This window comes from Lepidochelys olivacea (assembly GCF_965140295.1).
Source record: "Lepidochelys olivacea isolate rLepOli2 genome assembly, chromosome: 3".
Classification (NCBI taxonomy): Eukaryota; Metazoa; Chordata; order Testudines; family Cheloniidae; genus Lepidochelys; species Lepidochelys olivacea.
In genome coordinates, this window is record NC_140413.1 from 167,142,103 (window position 1) to 167,161,591 (window position 19,489).

The following is a 19,489-nucleotide window of genomic DNA, read 5'->3' on the forward strand; positions in this document are numbered from 1 at the left end:
ACATGAACCACTAAACAAGTCTAACTGTAATGCACTCTGACTGGGAATTTGTCAACATTGTCTTTGAATTAATGCATATCTTTAACATAGACTGTATGGTTGCCTGAGTTGAGCAGCTGTTTATGTAAAAAGATATTCTTTTCTCTGGAACACAGGAACATAGACCCAACTTGGCTCTCAGAAGCCTCTTTTAGCTTCTAACCCCACTAGAGTCCTTTAGCAATGAGCACTGAACTGAAAGAAAAAAAAAAAACACTCACAAGAATCTGCACTATCCATCTTCAATATTACAAAAGACTTAACCTTAGGCAAGGCTGTCTGTGTGTGTGAGCATGAACCAAAATGAAGGTAAGGAAAACTAGCCTTTTACATGCCATGAACCAAAGCTACCAACAGTTCTTTTTATCATAAATATAGGCCGAATCATACACGAGACACCTATTAGGGCCAAAGAAGGTTACATGCATATCTACATCTATCAAGGGAAAACTAGATTTCCCAAACTCAGATGCTGTCTTCATTACAAACATCTAATATCAGAAGACAGGGAAGAGCACCATTTTTAAAATGCATTTTTTTATTATTCAGCCTTCAGTGGAAATGTCACCTTTCTAAAGCAAGCTGTTATCATGCGTTTCCCATGCCAAACACATGGCCTCTAAGGAGAGGATTTTATCTCTACATTTTTAGTGATTTGTATTTCTCTTTCAAGGAGCTCCATGCCTTAAGGCACCTGAAACACTAACAGCACAAGGTAAGGTAAGGTTACATGAGACACAGCCGAAGAGGAGACAGAACCCAGCCCAGAGTCAGCAAAGCTTCAGACTACAGTCACCTTATTCAATCATTCACAGCCCTTCATATCTTTAATTATATTTGGTTTTGTTGGTTAGGACCATAGTCTCAAAGACACAGCGCACCCATCAACAGACTAAGCCACATGACAGGCTCCGGAGCAGCCAGCACAACTGCCCGTGATGCCTGCCAATGAGCCAGATGCTGCCACATATTGGCATCTGGGACCTGGAATAGCAACCATGCTCTCAGTTTGGCCATGGATTCTGACCCTAAGTACTGGAGGAGACAAAAGGAGGATAGAAAGGAGGGGGAGGGGAAGCATCGCCTCATGATTTCACTGGTGAAAATTTAGACAAAACTCTATTATTTAGCTTCTTTACATGTCACTGCATTTAAGCAGAAAGCATTTTGTGTTCTATTCTATATGTCATAGGAGTCCAGTTTGCAATGATTAGGGTAATTTATTTAAAAGGAAGAAAGTGCAAGGAAACCAATGCTTCTCTTTATCTCACCCTTTCCACGTTGCCATGCATCTTAATAGACAATACATACCACCAGCTTCCCCTCTTCAACAAACACTAATCAACCAGCACCCCACCCTCATGAGTTAGTCAAGTATCATCCCCTCTTGAGATGGGGAAATGGATCAAGCAACCTGCTCTGCTACTGATGTGCTGTATGGGCTTTGGCAAGGATGGGGGCCCCAAGAGATTCGGGATCACACCAATGGTCACAGCCCACAATTACGAAGCCATGTTGACTACTTGATTCAGCGTTTGAAATAAAGAACATTGTACTTCTCTTGTGCTGAGAAATATCTACATGGACGTGTTGATGGTAAGAAAGTAAATATAGCTACTGGGTTCTTGGTCTCAGGGAACTGGCTCCATCTAGCTCCATCGACATCAGTATTCTGGTTTTAACCTATAAAACTGAAGGTGGTCTGTTACCGATTACCTCACAGCTCCTTTCTCTCTTGGTGCAACAAGGGAACAACTAAGATAATCAGAGGTGCTCAAGCTCACACCTGCTGATAGCATGGTTCATACCGTGAAGGACCCTTATCATTGGAATTTGCTTCCCTAGTTGGTTTACCCGAGCTTAGATCTGTTGGACCTTGCAGGTTGCCAGTTTTGGTAGGACATATTCCTGGAGGTTTAATCACAACATAATCTGTAATTAAAGTCTGATCTTTAATTCCTAGAGACTCCAAGACAATCCTGGAGGGTGATTACAGAGCAGGCTGCTCTAAATCACGACACAGCATTGGCTCTTTTTGTGTCAAACTTCTTCCTAGTGATCCCAGCCCTGTACAGGGCACTGTGAAATGCTTAAGCACTCTCGAATTCATCTTATTTATCCATGCTGCCAGAGTAAACAATTTACTAACCCTTTTCTGAATTAGATATTTTCATTTTGGGAGACTAATCCTCTTCATTTCCCTGGGCCTTTGCCCCCTGCCTGGGGCAGTGGGGTTCAGGCTTTGACTTTGGCCCCGGCATCCAGGGCAGTGAGGCTCAGGCAGGCTCAGGCTTCGGTCCTCCCTCCTGGGATTGTGTAGTTATTTTTGTTGTTAGAAGGGGGTTGCAGTGCAATGAAGTTTGAGAACCCTAGTCTATACATACTGTCACGGTAAATGACCTGACTTAAGAAAGAGAATTACTCCTAATTTGAGAAGATGGTAGGACAGGGAGCAATGGTTTGCAGCTGAGGAAGGGATGGGGGAATATATAAGTTTCAGCAAAAGAAAAGAAGATCTTGACAACAGCAGCAAAGTGGAGAGTGAAAGAAAAACCAAGGCTCCTTCGCAGCACTCATTGCAGTGAGGACTGGATAATAGGGAAGATAGCATAGGGACTAGCCCGTACAAAAGGCAGGTTGCAGACTACGCACCATGAAGCTTTTTTTCTGGTCCATTCTAGCAGCCATTCACAATCTGCATTTGCAAAGAATCATGGGTGATCTTGTTTTTTGCCTCTAGGCGCTGCTTTAGCAAGACTCTCATTGCATAAGAAGTGCTGCATGGTGAATTAGAGTTCCCCAGAAGTGCTGCAGGATTCAATTATTTTTTCCTTTTCAGTCACATTCGGGGGGTGGGGGGGGAGAGAGAGACAGAGAAAGCTCATAAATCAGGGTTTATGCCAAAGCAAAACTATCCAGAACAATGATAACTTCAAGTCAAATCAGACATAGCTTAGCACAGCTTCATTTAAGAAGGTCACGAACCACTGAGACATCTTCTCTTTTCCTGGCTGGCCCTCCCTTATCCATGCCTAACATTTGCCAACTAGCTTGCCTGGTCTATTTGCCCAAAAGGACTTTCCCCAGATGAGCCAATGAATCAAGGTTATTGCCCCAAACCTTCACAAGAAGATACTAATTCCCTGCTGCCCACCATTGACATGTTTCCACCAATGTTTCTGCCCAACACAATGCTGTAACAACCCTCCAGCAGAAAGGCTCTAATCCCTTCTGACAGCACCCGTGGCCAAGAAGATGGAGACAGAGTTGCCTTTGGAGAAATAGCACCTTTAATCCGCCAACAGCCAGTAGGTGCTGCTGGGGCAGTGCATTAAAGCATCACCCATCCCTAGGAGTTATGAGCATTATCTCTGCTGTGCTCCAGTTAGCCTCCTTTGGCCTAACAGCAAGGTCTCAGGAAATGTAGCTCAATCTAGATCAAACACATGGTGAAACACCAGGCTTGCTCTGATCTGCTACGTGTTCTTTTACATCAGTGCTTCAGGTAATGTTGGTTTTCTTTTAGATACTTCTTATTGATTTGAGTGCCATGATGAGATTCCAGCTCTGCACCACGTGAAAAGCTGTTAGCAGAAAGACCGTCAGGATTGCCACCCTTCACAGACTGTTCTGCAGGAAACAGGAGTTCTGCGGTGCCTAGATAAAATGCTGCTGCCAAATAGCAGCTGTTATGAACACTTCCCCCCTCCCATTCACCCCTCCATGAGGTTTTCCACTGGCTCTGCAGCCACTTCCAGATTAAGGCCAAGTTGTGAAGGCCAAGACTATAAACAGGGTTCAAAAAAGAACTAGATAAGTTCATGGAGGATAGGTCCATCAATGGTTATTAGCCAGGATGGTGACCCTGGCCTCTGTTTGCCAGAAGCTGGTAATGGGCGACGGGATGGATCACTTGATGATTACCTGTTCTGTTCATTCCCTCTGGGGCACCTGGCATTGGCCACTGTTGGAAGACAGGATACTGGGCTAGATGGACCTTTGAGCTTAGAAAATAAGAACGATCATACTGAGTCAGACCAAATTATTCATTCTCAAATTTAAAGCTCTATACAGTTGCCTACATCTCATCACTTGTCACCCTGATCGACACAAATTCCATAGACTTTTGATTCACACCTCGTCTTTTATATGGATCCACACAATCTTCCACTCCCTTTCTCTACATTTGCAGTCACCATGCTAATCCCATATGCTATGCAACATCTCTCTCCTCAAAACTCCCGACAGCCCCTCAAACAACCTCCCATAGGTTGATACCACAATAAAACATGAACATACACAATGTGTACCAGGCCCCATAATCTTAGTGATGTGCTCCTCCCTTCCCATTGCCTGTTTATTTCACTTATGCTCAGGCTAGCGTCATAGAATAGGTTATCCTGAGAACATACTCAGCCAGGACTATGAACTCCTCAAGGCAGATATTAGATCTTTACTCATTATGACAATATGCACAAAAATAATAACAATAAAATTAAACCTGGGCATACCATAGCAGTAACGAGTGATACACTGAGAGAAGTTCTGCATAAGAAGTCTAGGTCATAATGTAGAAGAAGGGTTGCAAACCTGAAACAGGGAAGTATAAAAGGGATTAGGGACTGAAATCATTGCAGAGGCAGAACACTGGTCACATCAATCTCTGGCAACCCCACTGACCATTTAGGAGCACCGGTGACAGGGTCTGGGGAAGCAGTATCTAATAAGGCTGGAAGGCTAGACACAAAATGAGATCTCAAGGGTGGAAAAGCAGCAGAAAGTTTGGAAATCCCTTGTGGCTAAGAAAAAACAAAATCCGTTCTAATCTCTTCTTCCCTTGCCAAGAAGTTGTAGGATTTCAATCTAAAAACATGTGTAACTCAGAAAAGATAAGATATTGGAGGGCACTTTTCAGATGTACTCAGCCCTCGCAGCTGCTATTGGTGTCAACCGAAATTTTGGGTCCTAGGTGTTCCACATTTAGGTTACATGGATTTTCAGATATATCAGTGGGGCAGAAGAGAGCCCTGAACATAACAATTCAGTTAATGTACAGGGCACAGATGCAAAAAAATTGACAAAAATTTGCATTTTATTACTTAAATCACTCATCAATCTTGCTAGAGAGGAAGTTTCTATTTCTCCAGCTTCGTGTCTAGTGTCCTTGAGAAACAAAATGACACCACATTCACCAAAAAATAAAAAAAACAAACAAAAAACCATACCACACACACGCCTGTAGTGGTTTACTTCCCATTTCCCTATACCTGATTATGTCTAGTACAGAGGTTCTCGAACTGTGGTCCACGGACAACCAGTGGTCCGTGAGCTCCATTCCGGTGGTCTGTGGATAGTTCCCTCTAAGGTGCATGCCTGGGCGGCTGCACACAACAGAATGAAGGGCTACTCGCCTAATTAGTGGAGCCACACAGGCATGGCTCCACTAATTAGGTGCCTGGACAAGACACACATGAGAGGTAGTGGCCTTCAGGAGAATAGAGGGTAGGTGGGAGGAGGCAGTAGGGTGAGAAGAGGGGGTGGGGGAAATTTGGGACACCCAGGGCTGCGGCAGCCAGAGAAAGAGGCGACTTTCCCCAACTCCAGGGCTGCAGCTGCCGGGGAGAGATGCCCCTCCTTCCCAGGCCCAGCTTGGGAGAGAGGGCACATCGATCGCATTAGAAAGGTAAACACTACTGATATTAAAATATGGGTTGTGTGCTTTTATTTGTAGAACAAAAAAACGTTAATTATTAAGTTTTTTTCTTTAATATAGTGCTTTTATCCAAAGCACTTTACAAGAGTTAGTTAACGGTACAAACAACATTTGGAAAGATCATTAAGTGGTCCGCCGAGACCCTCAGCAATTTTCAAGTGGTCCGCGAAAAAAAAAGTTTGAGAACCACTGGTCTAGTACGTTATTTACAAAGGGCGGACATCCCCAGCCTTCTTCATTCTGAAGCCTTTTGGCATGGGGTTTATTATACCACCTTTCGAAGGTTTGGAAATGAACATATGTTGAGGAGATGCAAAATGCTGGATCTGAAGTGCTACGACCACCTATTTTGGAGGTGCAGACAGGGGCTGCATGGCAGTGCTGATGCAGCCAGAGCTCCCAAGAGGCCATTCGCAAAGAAGAAAGAGGAACTGTGCTACAAGCACAGGAACTGATGTTTCTTACCATTCAGGGGGAGAACCAGACAATGCCCCCTTCTTAGATTTTTTTTTATTGGATTCAAGTTCTTACAAAAGGGAGGAACATTGTATAGCGAGGGATGGGTGTCCAAACTCTCCCCACCACAATGCCCTCAATGGAGAACTTCAGCACCCTGATACCAGTCCAAAACTTTTCCCTTAATATGAAGCAAAAACTTTTACGTGATAGCTCTAACAGGGGCAACTGGCCAGTGAGGACTATGTTGAAGTGTCCCAAGATCACTGCTTTACCTAGACCCTGAATTAGGATTGTAGGGAAACCTAAGGCTCATTCCACTGTACTAAATACACTTCTCAATAATTAGTACAAGACAGCACTGATTTGTTTTTCTATAACAGTTATAAGCAGTTAGGGCTATAACAGGAGTGAACAGTAGGATGGGCTTTAGATCACTAAAAGACCGGGGACCATAAGATACTGTAGTGACTGGGTCAATCAGCCTGCTACAGCCAAAAAAAAGTCTTCAGTGCAGGGCCCCAGTGGGAAAGCGTGTAAGGAGGAAAAATCAGCACAACCTCCAACAGCTGGTCAGACATGCTGAGGACTTAACAGACAAAAATATATATTTAGATACCAGGGCCATATTATGAGCTGGGGGGAATGGCCGAAACTCCATTGGCCTTCCATGGCTGAATTTGAAATCCACAAACAGCAGGCTGAATTTGGCCCCACAGCTTTGTGAAACCAATATATTTAACACCAAAGTTGTGCGACATCCAGCAATAGGAGCAATGGCAGAAACCACCTTTTCATGTATCAGCTCGGAAATTGTGTTTGCTTTAGGGGATACAAATAGTCTATTTAGTGGTATGGTTATTAAAAACATAGGACATCAAAGAACTATTTAGGGCAAGTTGCATTCTCAAGTGACAGCTTCCTTATATTGTCTATGACACAGATTCCACCCCCACCCCCCGCTGAAGGAGAAACTATTGACAGCATTCAAATAAAAAGTTCAAGATATATTTGGATGTCATTAACTAAACCGCATACTTTCCACTGAAAATATAAATGGTTATTTGGTCGCTTCCGGAATGGCGTTTTCTTTCTTCTTGATTTTTGGATTTCAGGCTGTGTTTACATATCATTTTGCCTTGCCCTTGACGGCAAACTGCACATAGACACAAGCTGAGTGGTTAGAACTAGGCTAGACTGGTATCTTTAAATTACCAAGACAACAAGAAAAGTGTTTTTAAAAAGTTACTGGCAAACTACCACAATGGAATAAGCCAACAGACCATATTTATCTGATAGTGTTACCGTATAGAGAGCCCCAGGGATTGAGTCAGGTGGCTGAGGGAAGGGAGGATTCACTTGAGCAAAGAGATCTCCTTCCAAAGTCACAGCTAGGGCACTGCTGGAAGGAAGCTCTGCAACAGCTTGGTCTGAGCATTAGAGATTTCCTACCAGCTCGGCACAGGAAGTTGTTCCTGTGGCTCACCTGAGGGAGTTCCTGTTATGAAGCCAGAGGGTGGTAGGTTGAAATGCAATTTCTGAGAGTGATGTCATCTTGGACAGCACTCCATAGGCAATGATACTGGTGACCTGGTTACAACCTGCCCTGTTGTTGCAGCCCCTCTGCTGGAGTTCTGATCACAAGAAGGGAAAAAAAAAAAAAAAAAAGAGGTGAGTGGAATAATTTAAAAAGGAAAAAAAGTTTCCAGATTTCCTTTGTTTAAGTGAAGTATTTTCCTTTTCCACTTTATTTTAATACACAGACCTCGTGTCTAACAGATGGAGACTGTGCAGATGCACTTTTGGGAGTGCCCATAAAATATGTTGCTAAAATACAAATAGGAGCAAAAAAATATTTTTTTTAAATACAGTAATGATTGCTGAAGCCTCTCTTTCGCAAAGGGATTTGCCCTTTGTTCTCCGGATAAAACTAGGGTAAAGGGACATTTAAAAACAAATACAAATACATTATCTGTAAAAGAATCTGTCTATACTGTATTTATGTACACATCAGGAACATGGATTGGCATAGTTGGGGAGCTGCAATAAAAAAAAAGCAAAACTAAGGCAATAAATATTCTTCATTTCTTAGCTCCCTTCTCTCCATTCCCTCCCTCAGATCCCACTACTCACCAAACAGTTCAGCCAATTGTCTCAATCCAATTCCCACCCAGAGTTTGCTTAGTTGTTGCTCTCTCAGTTGGGACCGACAAGTCCCCTGGTTCTTCTGCACCTGGAAACAGATCATGAGAGTGGGCCAAGCCACTCATATTGTTGGGATCATTAAGAAGTAAGACTCCAGAGGATTAATCAGGAAGAAGAGTGTGGGCAATGGGGTCTTGAAGAGGGAGAGGTTAAGAGGAGAACACGCCAAGGAAGAGTTCATTAACTGAAACTGCGGTAGCTCCAATTAAGAGAGAAGAGTCTCATTTTTATATCCATACATTTATTTAGCATCATGTTTCCTTGGTCCTTATTCAGTTAGTAAAGCAGTATTTACCTGGCTGAGGAAAAACAACTTCCCTTTTTTGTAGTGACTTAAACATGAAACTCATCCAACGTTATGGAGAGAGAGTTCTGCACAGACATTGCTAACCGAGAAAGCACAATGCGGACAGCTCTTTCCACTATTTGAAATGATATGCAGCCACTTTCAAGACACATTTCACAGTATGATGCAACAGCTCTTATTTTTTTCCATGGATACATATTTTTGTTTTATAGGCCAAGTTTTGCATAAAGCACTTTTAGTATTTTGTTCTGCATATACCATTAATAAATTATTTGAGCCTTTCCCCCACAGTTGCATCTAGCACAGGGACATAGTCTGTTGACACTATAAAAGGCCCTACTTTCTGCTGTCGTGGACTAGGGAGTTATGCACTTCTGTCATCTGATGAAGCACCTGTAGTGAGGTCCTGTTTCTACTTAATTCATAAGCTGGCAGAGCTAGACATGCTTACCCAACAGTTTCAACACAGAGCACACCTTTGGTGAGAAGGTTTACATATAGCAGCCACTCGCAATAAAAATAAACTAGTACCCTGTCCATTCAGTGATTTGTGTTAAAAATATTCGCTTTTTGCATGGTTACTCCCATCTCCTTTATTCATATTGTCCAAGTGATTCAATACACCTTTAACGATGACAAGTCAGAGGTGCTTCTGTGCCAGAGAAATTCGTCCATCAGAAGACCTGAGCATATTCATAGAGCCATAGTTCCTTTCATCTCAAAAGATTTGCCCAATCTACAGGGGCAAAAAATGGATGAGATTTGATGTCTTCAACACCTGCAACTCCAGCACCAAGACGCTCCACAGGGTTAAACTGCAAAAGCTTAAAAACACAACATACAATTCAGTTAGTAAAAGTGAGTACTGCTTCTTAAAGAGTCACAGCAAGATCTAAGAGTAAGGTACAGCCTTTAACACCAAACATATATAAAGCTCAGCTCATTGAAGACCCCCTTATTGGACACGCTAAGAGAATGGCAGCCATGGATTGCATTGTAGAACTCTGTTGGTTGTATTTGGCCTATGGTCACTCTTTAGACACCTTGGCATTAACGTAATGCCACAGATGATGGCAACATAGAGGTTTCTTTAAGTTCCATGATTCTGTCTCTACTGCCCTAGAACACGGTACTGTTACGAATGGTTTTTATCTCCTGAAAAGAGTATTTCCACAAAATGATTATAACAAATAAGGGAGTCTACAGTGTTGTCATTAAATCCAAATTTAAAATTGAGATGTTGGAGAAAACTGGTGCAATAGTTTAATGGAAAACTGCTAAAACTAAACAGCTTCTTTGCTTGAGTTACAATCTCCAAACAAGACAGCATATTGAAAACAGGCTGTATCCATGTGGAAAGGAAAGCATAATATTTATCCCTACTGAGTTTAATGCAGAACGGTAACTTTAAAGGGAATGTTAAGGCAGAACTTCAAATAGTCTGATAAAGAGCCATGAAAAGAGTTTGTAGACTTGGAGATTGTTTTTATATTAAAAATACACAGTTCCAGGGCATAAATTTAGTTTTTGCCTTTCTTCAGAATATAAATTAATGACATAGTTTCTTCTCATACTTGTCATGAAGGGGTACTGTGAATTCTAATCTCAATGCATTCAAATGCCTACACCTGAGAATCAAAAAAAGCATAAACCCATAAGAATATTAATTTGTACATTTTAAGTTGATTCTGCTATTTAAAATAAGCTAACTTCATTCCCGAGACATAACTCGGGGAGCAAACTGCATTACTGGGAGAATTTACACAAGCCAGCAGACAAGCAGATGCAGTCACTGTCATGCTGCCTTCCCCTGAAACGTAACAAGCAACAGCAGGTGGGAAAGTAAGCACAACAAATTTTATGTTCTGAAGTTCTGTATTCCAGGACAAAAACTTTACTCTTGGAAAATAAATGCATCATAAGTTATACCAGATATCTTTTTTTCTTAAAAAATTTGTGCAAATGTTATTGGCCAGTGAAACTTGGAAGTATCTAAAGAAAAATCTTGAGGACAAAATACCAATTAAATATAAACTAAGAACCTTAGCTTATTTGTTTAACAAAACAAAACAAAAAAAATAGAAAAAAAAATCTGTTTTCTCCTAAGTGAAGGACATGGTGTTGGCTAGATGAAGAAGGCAGTGAAGTTATCAGCACTGGAAGCTGTATGCCATGAGACAAAACTTGGTATGGTTTTCCATGTAGCTGCATACTGATCCCTGAAAGCTATTTTGTGATGTCCTGACCTGCGTAACCTGTTTGGGGGTGGAAGAGGAAAGCCACAATGACAAATTGCTAACCATGCCAAGAGACCCTTCCTTTTCCTGACAAGGCTTCCTCAACAATGAATGGTAGTTTCCTTGGATAGTCACACAACAGAGGTTTGATTTACTAGCCTATGGAGCCGAACCTCCATCCTATAAGTCACCAGACTGCACATGAGGACTTAACCTGAGCTATGACCCCAACAGATATGATCTTGTTATCAGTTTGAAGTTGCCTGAAAGTGAAGGCTATACTATATATCTGTGTGTCACTTCAAACTGTAAATGGTAGACACTCCGCTGTTTAGTAGATTTACAAGTGGACCAGACAAAAACACAAGTAAATTTACAACAGAGACCAATCCTTACACTGTCAGAGAGAATTGGACTACAGCACCTAGTAAGTCTCCAGCTCTATAAGCATACATGAGATATTTCCTTCACTGTGCATTGTTCATCTATTTCTCACACACTTTAGTAACATGACACCTGTGGGTGCAAGACTGGCACTGGAATTGGTTCCGTATTACAATATGACTGACTGACCATAAATCAGTGGCTTAGTAGAAAGATACAGAAGTCAGTCTGCCATTGGTTCCTTTAGATGGTCAAGTTTTAACTCTCTTTCCTTGGGTTTCAACTGTGTTCAAATCAAGACTGAGTTCCTAAGTGATGTGTAGCTTTTAAGCCAGATGCTCTTCATCCAAAGTCCAAACTACAAATCACCATATATAATTTACCCTGTGCAAATGGAGTCAGTCATACCTATGGTAGGTTCCCATGTTTTGTTTGAAATTAATGAACACGTAAGGAGGAGAGAAAGGAGAAGTGCATTCATTACAATTCTATGCTGTTCATGCATAAGCATATTTCAGCATCTTGTGTTATCAGTCATGACCACCTAACACGGAGAGCTAGAAAACAGCAAGTCTTGTCCTTTCCCTCAATGTTTAAAAAACTTTAATACAAGACACGTCGACCTGGAAGGCTGTGTATTTTCTTTCAAGCCAGCACCCCTTTGCTTCAATCCTCTAATGGACGATGTATTAAAAATTATCTTTCTGTTGCAAAAGCCAGATTATTCACACTTTAAATTACACTTGTCTTCCATCCTTAAGGGATGCCTTGAAGTTCTCTTCCTTCATGGAGAGTAGTCACACATTTTCAACTATAGCAATGTCATAGGTATGGTTAAAATAACAGTAAGTTACGGATTATTTAGTGTCTGAAGGTAGCTTGCTATATTGGTATTGCTATTTTTGGATTGAATTAAAATGTTCATGGAAATACTTTGGATGGATTTAGGACAAAACTCCTAAAATGGTCGTATACCACAAGACAATTTTCAAAAGCACTCAGCATTGGCTTAATTTTTCTCCCTTTGAAGTCAATGTTAAACTCTTAGTCCTCTACTTAGAAGTCTGGCATCAGAAGTCAGAATTTCCAGATGTAACAATATATTCATGCAAAATTCATAAGCAATGACAAGAGGGCTGCCTACAACCCTGCAGTCAGCTTTTTATAGTTAGGTTATTTCACTGCTACAGCAGTTAGAAACGTTTGTATATATATATATGTATGCTTACGTATGTAAAATACATTCCCTGTTAAATTACCTGCTGAATGAGTGATCTGGCCTCTTTGGATACGTGATCTGGCATGTTCAAAGAAGCGTGAGTGTTTATTCCTGCTGGATGACACTCAGCCAGAGTCTGAAACAATCAATCAGGAACACTTCTTAACCAACATAATACAAAGATAGTATAGGTGCACACTGATGCAAACACTGTACTTAGAGCAATCCTCTGACGAATAAAAAGCAAACCTCAGAGTATAATATGAAGGTACTTGAAGTTCTCCTGGAACTATGTTTTTATAGGTTTCAGAGTAACAGCCGTGTTAGTCTGTATTCGCAAAAAGAAAAGGAGTACTTGTGGCTCCTTAGAGACTAACCAATTTATTTGAGCATAAGCTTTCGTGAGCTACATCCGATGAAGTGAGCTGTAGCTCACGAAAGCTTATGCTCAAATAAATTGGTTAGTCTCTAAGGTGCCACAAGCACTCCTTTTCTTTTTATGTTTTTATACAATTTATATTTTAAACCTCTTCCTCTCCCCCCAGACTTTATCTTTCTCCTACTTTTGGTCAATTGGATTCTTGGATTTTGTTCAAAATGAAACTGCTACGATTGTCCAAGTCCCCCAACAAATCTGATTTGGTCAGCTACTCATTTTTTAGAATACTGAGTAGTTTTCCCCAATAAGCAGTAATGTCTGTTTCTACCACCTGCTTCTGTATGGGCTAACTACATATCATCACTTAAGCACATTAACCTCATACATTATACTTTAAAATTATTGATCCTAGTATATGCATGCATTAGAACATATGCAGGAGAGATGTCAAACTGGGCCATATGAGAACAAGCAATAAGAGGGGAGGAGGTGAAATCCATTTTACTGACAGGGTGGTCAATCTATATAGAAATTGATTAAATAATCGACATTTCACTGCAGACCCAGCTCAAACCTGAATTCATGTCAGTACCACATATGTAGGTCTATACTGCTCCCTGGACTGATATCCAATAGCTTCAGCACTAACATTTGTACATAGTGTACAAATGCTGGACATATGCATTGAAAAAAGTAGGGAAGGATTATTAAAGAATAATCGTGGCTTTTTTATTATTATTATTATTATTATTAACCTCAAAATTGCAATATGGTAAATACAACTTTACCAAGTGTTTGTGCTGAAGCTTGAACAAGTTTGAATCCCTGAAAAACCTGCACTGTTCTTCTGATCCTGTGCAAGCCAGGCAAGTCTATGCAGCTCAGGTCTGAAGAACACAGACGAGGGGGAGATAGTAATAAAAGCATGCTCAGGCACAATTGCTTCTGGAAGGATGGTGCCTCCATGTTTGTTTGATTGCATACCTGCACCAGTGCCTACCTTTCCAGTGAGGAGTTCGAAGAGAATGGCACCTAGACTCCACCAATCACAAGCTTCCGTCTCTTCTAGAATAGCTCCAACCTCTGAACACAAGACATTTAGATTAAGATTGAAAAGTTAGTTTCACCTTCAAAATTAATATTGATTTACAAGGTGTCTATTTAATGCTGATTGCGCATACACTAAGCACTACAAAGCTTCCGTTATGCCTGCATGCTACTGAGCCCTTTAGCCACCTATCGTAGGCTGCATTTTTCGATGCAGATTTATTATTTCCTCATGACTTGCACAGTACGGACAGTTTCAATACCAGTAGGCACATGGGCAAGGATTCCTCTCCACTGGACTGCAATGTTTCCTTGTACAACAAAATTTGTTTAGTGAATTTAGAACTGGTGAAAGGGGACCGATTAAACATTCTTAAAACTGAAATCCATTTCTCCATAAATTAGGTACAGTCCATCAGGGCTGGATTTAGGGGCAGGTGACCCAGGCAACCGCCTTAGCTGCTGGGCTTGGGGGGAGGGGGTGGCAGGGGCACTGAATTTGTCTTTATTCGCTTATATATGGCATGAATAAATACAGATTTACAGATCCTAGCATGCAAATTTATCTTCTTACATGACAGGGATAAATCATGCATGCAAATCGTGCATCAAAGTCATGAAATGAGCCACAAATTTGATAAAAAATAAGGTATTCAAAAGTTTAACAAATGGAGGGGTGGGCACCAAAGATGCTCCTCGCCTGGGGTGCCATTTGGTCTAGGGCCAGCCCTGCAGTCCAGGCATGACAGGACCACTGCAATATCTCAGTTCTGTTCTAGAAGGTGAAAGGATAGTTCAGTTATCTCATAACCAATCCTTGATCTTGGAGGTTGCCAAGGAGGATGTCACTTTAAGAGGAGGACACGAGTCCACTGGAAACTGGACTGAGACCATAAAATCATTTCATGGAATCATAGAAATGTAGGGCTGGAAGGAACCTCAAGAGGTCATCTAGTCCAGCCCACTGTGCTCATGCAGGATTTCACAGAGGCTATTCAACAGCCATTAGAGTTTAGTAACTGAAAGTTCCTACCAACTGGACCAGATTCAAATCAACTACCTACCTACATGGTAAAAACTCCCATGCCTAATACCCACCAGCCATCCAGACTATTTCATTATTCTTTATGCTCAGGAGACAGCAGACACCAGAGAGCAGTGTGGCCTGTGTACACTCACATCATACGCAGTTGCACACCCATGGTGATAGCAAAAAGAAAGCACCTGTCCTTGACTGATTCAGGTTAAAAAACAAACAAACAAACCAAGCTGTCTGCTTTAAAACAGGAGGCATAATAGACTGCAGGAAAAAGAAAATCTTAATTTTGACTGTCAAAAATTCAATAGCTGCACTAAAATTGCTTTAGTGTCAAAATCCACCCCAGATTCCAAACACAGAGCATTGATTAGTATACAGTCACATGGCAGTTGCTATGAAACACATTATGCCAGGTTAGAAAAAACTACTGTGTATCGTTTTATGCAGATTAAAATGAAGATGGCAGAAAAAGAACTACAAATGCATCAGATTCCTGTAGCAGGGGAGAGCAGAACAGTGACTACAGCTCTCCACCTGACGCACAGAAACACTGAGAGCCCAATCCTGCAAGATGTGGAGTGACGAGCACTCCCACTCCCATTAGCTGCAATGCAACTTGAAGATGCTCAGCCCTTGCAGGACTCCCTTAATACAGCTCCTTTTTACATTCTCTAGTACCACACACACGGGGCAGTATTTCTTTAACTAACACACTATCTACACTAGAAAATTTACTAGGATAGTTAAAGCAATACAATCCTTGGTAGTAACAGACTCTGATGGGTTATTTGCAGAATCAAGCCCAGAATCAAGCTCTACCAGAGAACCTCAGAGCTATTTACAAGAGGTGGTTACGTATTAATTCACTCATTTTGCAGAAGGTCAAGCTGAAACAGAGATTGATTACGTGGCAAAGTGGGGACAAGAACCCAGTTCTTCCGACTCCAAGGCCTGAAGTCTAACCATTAGAAAACTGTCAAATTATAAATGGAGAGTTGTATCATTTCCAGTCTCTTACCTATGTGAGCCACAACATTCAGACACCAAATCCTTCTGTCGCTTTCATCCCCAAACACCATTAAAATGATATAATTAGGATAAATAGAAACAGCCGCCAAATACAAGGTTCAACTTGCACTGAGGGTTCTGGCAAGATTGTTCACGTGGTTTATAGAGTCTAAATGGTTAGTCACCAAAACCAAAATGTTAACTGTAAAAGCCACCTAGGTAAAGCATCCATAGGTACTAATCAACATTGAAATTAGCTTTACTTTCCTCCCATTCCACCACCACCCGTACCTCCTTAGGTGCTGCTTTGCCTTCCCACCCCCCACTGTTTTCACTTTCAAAATCAAAGTAAGATGTTTTCCTTAAAAAGTCATTGAAAATGCTACATATAAACAAATGCTGTTTACATTCCGTTACTTTGAGCAGGTCACATTACTTTTGATGCAATACATTGATAGTAATAAGTTCAGAATGTCATGTCAATATTACTGCATTTTTATCTCGACTACACTCATGGGAAAATTTAGAAAAAAGATTATGAAGAGCTTTCAAGTCATACACAGAAGCCAGCTAATGTAATACCACACAGTGCATATGCTTTTCAAAGCTTTAATATTGCACTAAATGTGAACCACAATATCTGCCCTCACTAAGAAAACATTTTCATCTCTATCCATCAGCAAAGTAATTTAGACAATAAATGGTAGTGCCTATAAGAACTAAGTGAATAACTTCGGCATATTTGTGCCAGTCCTTTATCAACCTTTAAATTGAGGACCCTATTCACATTCGGACACGGACACAGGTGCTAGTGTTTCCTAGGATTAACAGTATACAAGATCACAAGATCCTTTCAACTGGAAAAGATGACAGGGTGAACAAATCAGTAGTTCATCCAACCTTAATGTAACTTGACTAAAGGGAAAGAGCTGCTTTCTTTTCCACATAAACTATATCCACGGGACAGCCAGAATCAGGTAATGCAGCACAACAGTGCTAAATTCCTGCACAGAAATACTTTACCTGCAACACCTATTGCTAAGACAAGCTTTGTGAAATGCTAACCACTTTCACTCACAGACAGATGGTGCAGATAAACAGCTTCTGTGAAGAGGTTCAGTGCTATTCTTCTGATATAGTGGCTGGTCTTGACTGAAAGGCCTTCTTTCCTTCCTACCTCCCCCCAGTATTTATCTGAACATTTATATTATACATAGTGGTACCTTCCTTCCTGATATGCAGCTGATAGAGTTGTTTATTTATTTTCAATTTATTTTGCAAACATTCAAGCCAGTTCTAGAGTAGAAAGGGGAGCCCAAACTAATCTATTTTGGAACCAAATCCTTTACACAGTTATTAATATCGTAACCAAGATGCACTTTGCCTGTTGTCCTTTATAAAATGCATACAATAATGGTACAATACCTTACATTGAAATACCACTCTTCATGCTAAAAGATCTCAAAAAGTTTTATACAAAAAGGCACAGGAAAATTTTTTCTCCCAAATGCACCTGATCTGGAGCTGCCCATAAGATCTGTTGAGCAGTGCAGTGCTAGATTTTGGAACAAAAGATACTGGGTTCAGAGGCAGTCCAGTGGACTTGCAGTCACGATGCAATTTAGGCCAGGTCTCCTTGTCTTTCAATTACCTGGAACAAAATTCAGTCAAGTTTTCCAGGAGAAACTAATTCCCAAAAGATGACATTTGAATTAGTTCAGGCAAAAGTCCTGAAGGTAGTACACATGAAAATAAGTTGATTTCTGAAAGTAAGTAGAGGCATTGCTTAACCTAATATTCAGAAGCTCTGGAGTTTTGTACTGAGAGGTTTCTCCTAAGCTTAAAAAAAAAAAAGATACCATTTGACTTTTGGTTGATTGATCATGATAATTATTTCAAGTTTTGAGGAGTCCTTTTCATCTATACTGCATTTCTAGTGGAAATATTGTAAACATCTAGTATAGTTTTTCTATTGGCCAGAAACCAAAACTCAGAACCCAAAACTCCAGTCTGAATTACCATCAGGTGCCACTGTGGTACCCAGCCAAATCCATTAAGGAGGACTGATGGGGGGTAGGAGGAATGGGGAGGGACAAGCTCAACCCCCTGAAAATGATAGACATGGTGTTTACCATTCTCTGCTGCCATGTATAGCCATTAGAGTTCAGACAATCTATTTGCCTTATAGTCCTAATTTAAAAGCTTTGCATTTTAATTTAGTATTATAAATGTAAAGGAGCATCTGCAAAGAACCAGATAAAAGGAACCAAAGCCAATTTACTCCACACAGATTCGGTCAGCCAAGATCTCATAAGATACAGTAACTAAATACCACATCACATAAGTGATTTGGTCATAATGCTTTCTCCTTTGCATTTAGGATCACACCAGTATATAAAAGTTCACACAGCAAGTGAATGGCAAAGCCAGAAATAGAACCCATGGAGTTTAGTCTCTCACTATAACCATTAGACCAACCCTCCCTTTGATTTCTAGGGGTCAATTATATTTTAATCTACTTTCTTAAACAATCTACTCCAAATGAAATGGCTAGACTACAGAACAGTAGTACTTAATATCAGCAACCTCACACTGAAAGTTAGATATACAGATACACAAGGCTTCAGGTAATTGGTAACATGGGGTGGGATATATTTGTCCAGCAAATAAACATCATGCCATAAAGACCAATGTTGCTGATATTTTTGACTTTTTAATATTGTGTGCTTCCAACCATCAGCCGCATGTTTCTTCCTTATAGAAAATTGTCTAAGAGAAGAAGAGACGCTGTCATTTCACATCTGGGAGCATGGATATCAACTTGTGGTATGAAGCAATTTGGGCTTTTTTTGGACTAAAATTTGTATCTACAAATCTTTTATTTGGGTAGGCTTTGTATAGTATACACTAAATACTGGTTTAGATCAAACCAAATATACTGATATACTTGTGTGCATCCATATACAGAGAATATAGCATGCACATGGGATCCTGATCACATCAAGTGTCTTGTGAAGTCATCAAAACATGAGGGTATGTGACTAGGACTGTATTTCCTTCACATATCCTACAAGAAAAATTGATGGAAATTATGTAGTTAGATCTCCTTGCTGTCTTGAAAATCTCAACTATGTATCTGTCTTTCTACACACTCAGCTTGTTCAAGATTCACTGTTCAAGATTCACTGTTAGAGGGAAAAAAGAGCAGGTGGGAGAAATGGGACTTCATAACTCATCTGTTCTCTCATTACCATTGCATTATCAGAGGGCTAGATTTCACAGCTGTGATATACCAATGAAAAAAATGCCATCCTTGTATGGTGGGGTGATATCTGAGGTGAATCATAAGTTTACATACTGCAATCCTGTTGCTAAAAAGTGGTATTGGATTTTCTTATTTGTTCAGAAAAGCCCATCACTTTTCATCTACAACGTTTCAATTGCGAAATCTAGACC

The 19,489-nt window shown here is 40.6% G+C and overlaps 1 protein-coding gene across 1 annotated transcript in view; it reads right to left on the reverse strand.

Moving 5' to 3' along the window:
• Nucleotides 1–8,639: 8,639 nt before the first annotated feature.
• Nucleotides 8,640–19,489, reverse strand: part of RPS6KC1 (ribosomal protein S6 kinase C1) — a 108,632-nt gene continuing 97,782 nt past the window's right edge. Inside the window, exons 14-16 of the mRNA XM_084624180.1 lie at nt 13,940–14,022; nt 12,601–12,696; nt 8,640–9,544 (exon numbers count right to left, since the gene is read on the reverse strand). Of these exons, the coding sequence (XP_084480306.1) occupies nt 9,434–9,544; nt 12,601–12,696; nt 13,940–14,022 (290 nt within the window). The 3' untranslated portion in view covers nt 8,640–9,433. The remainder of the gene's footprint in view (nt 9,545–12,600; nt 12,697–13,939; nt 14,023–19,489) is intronic.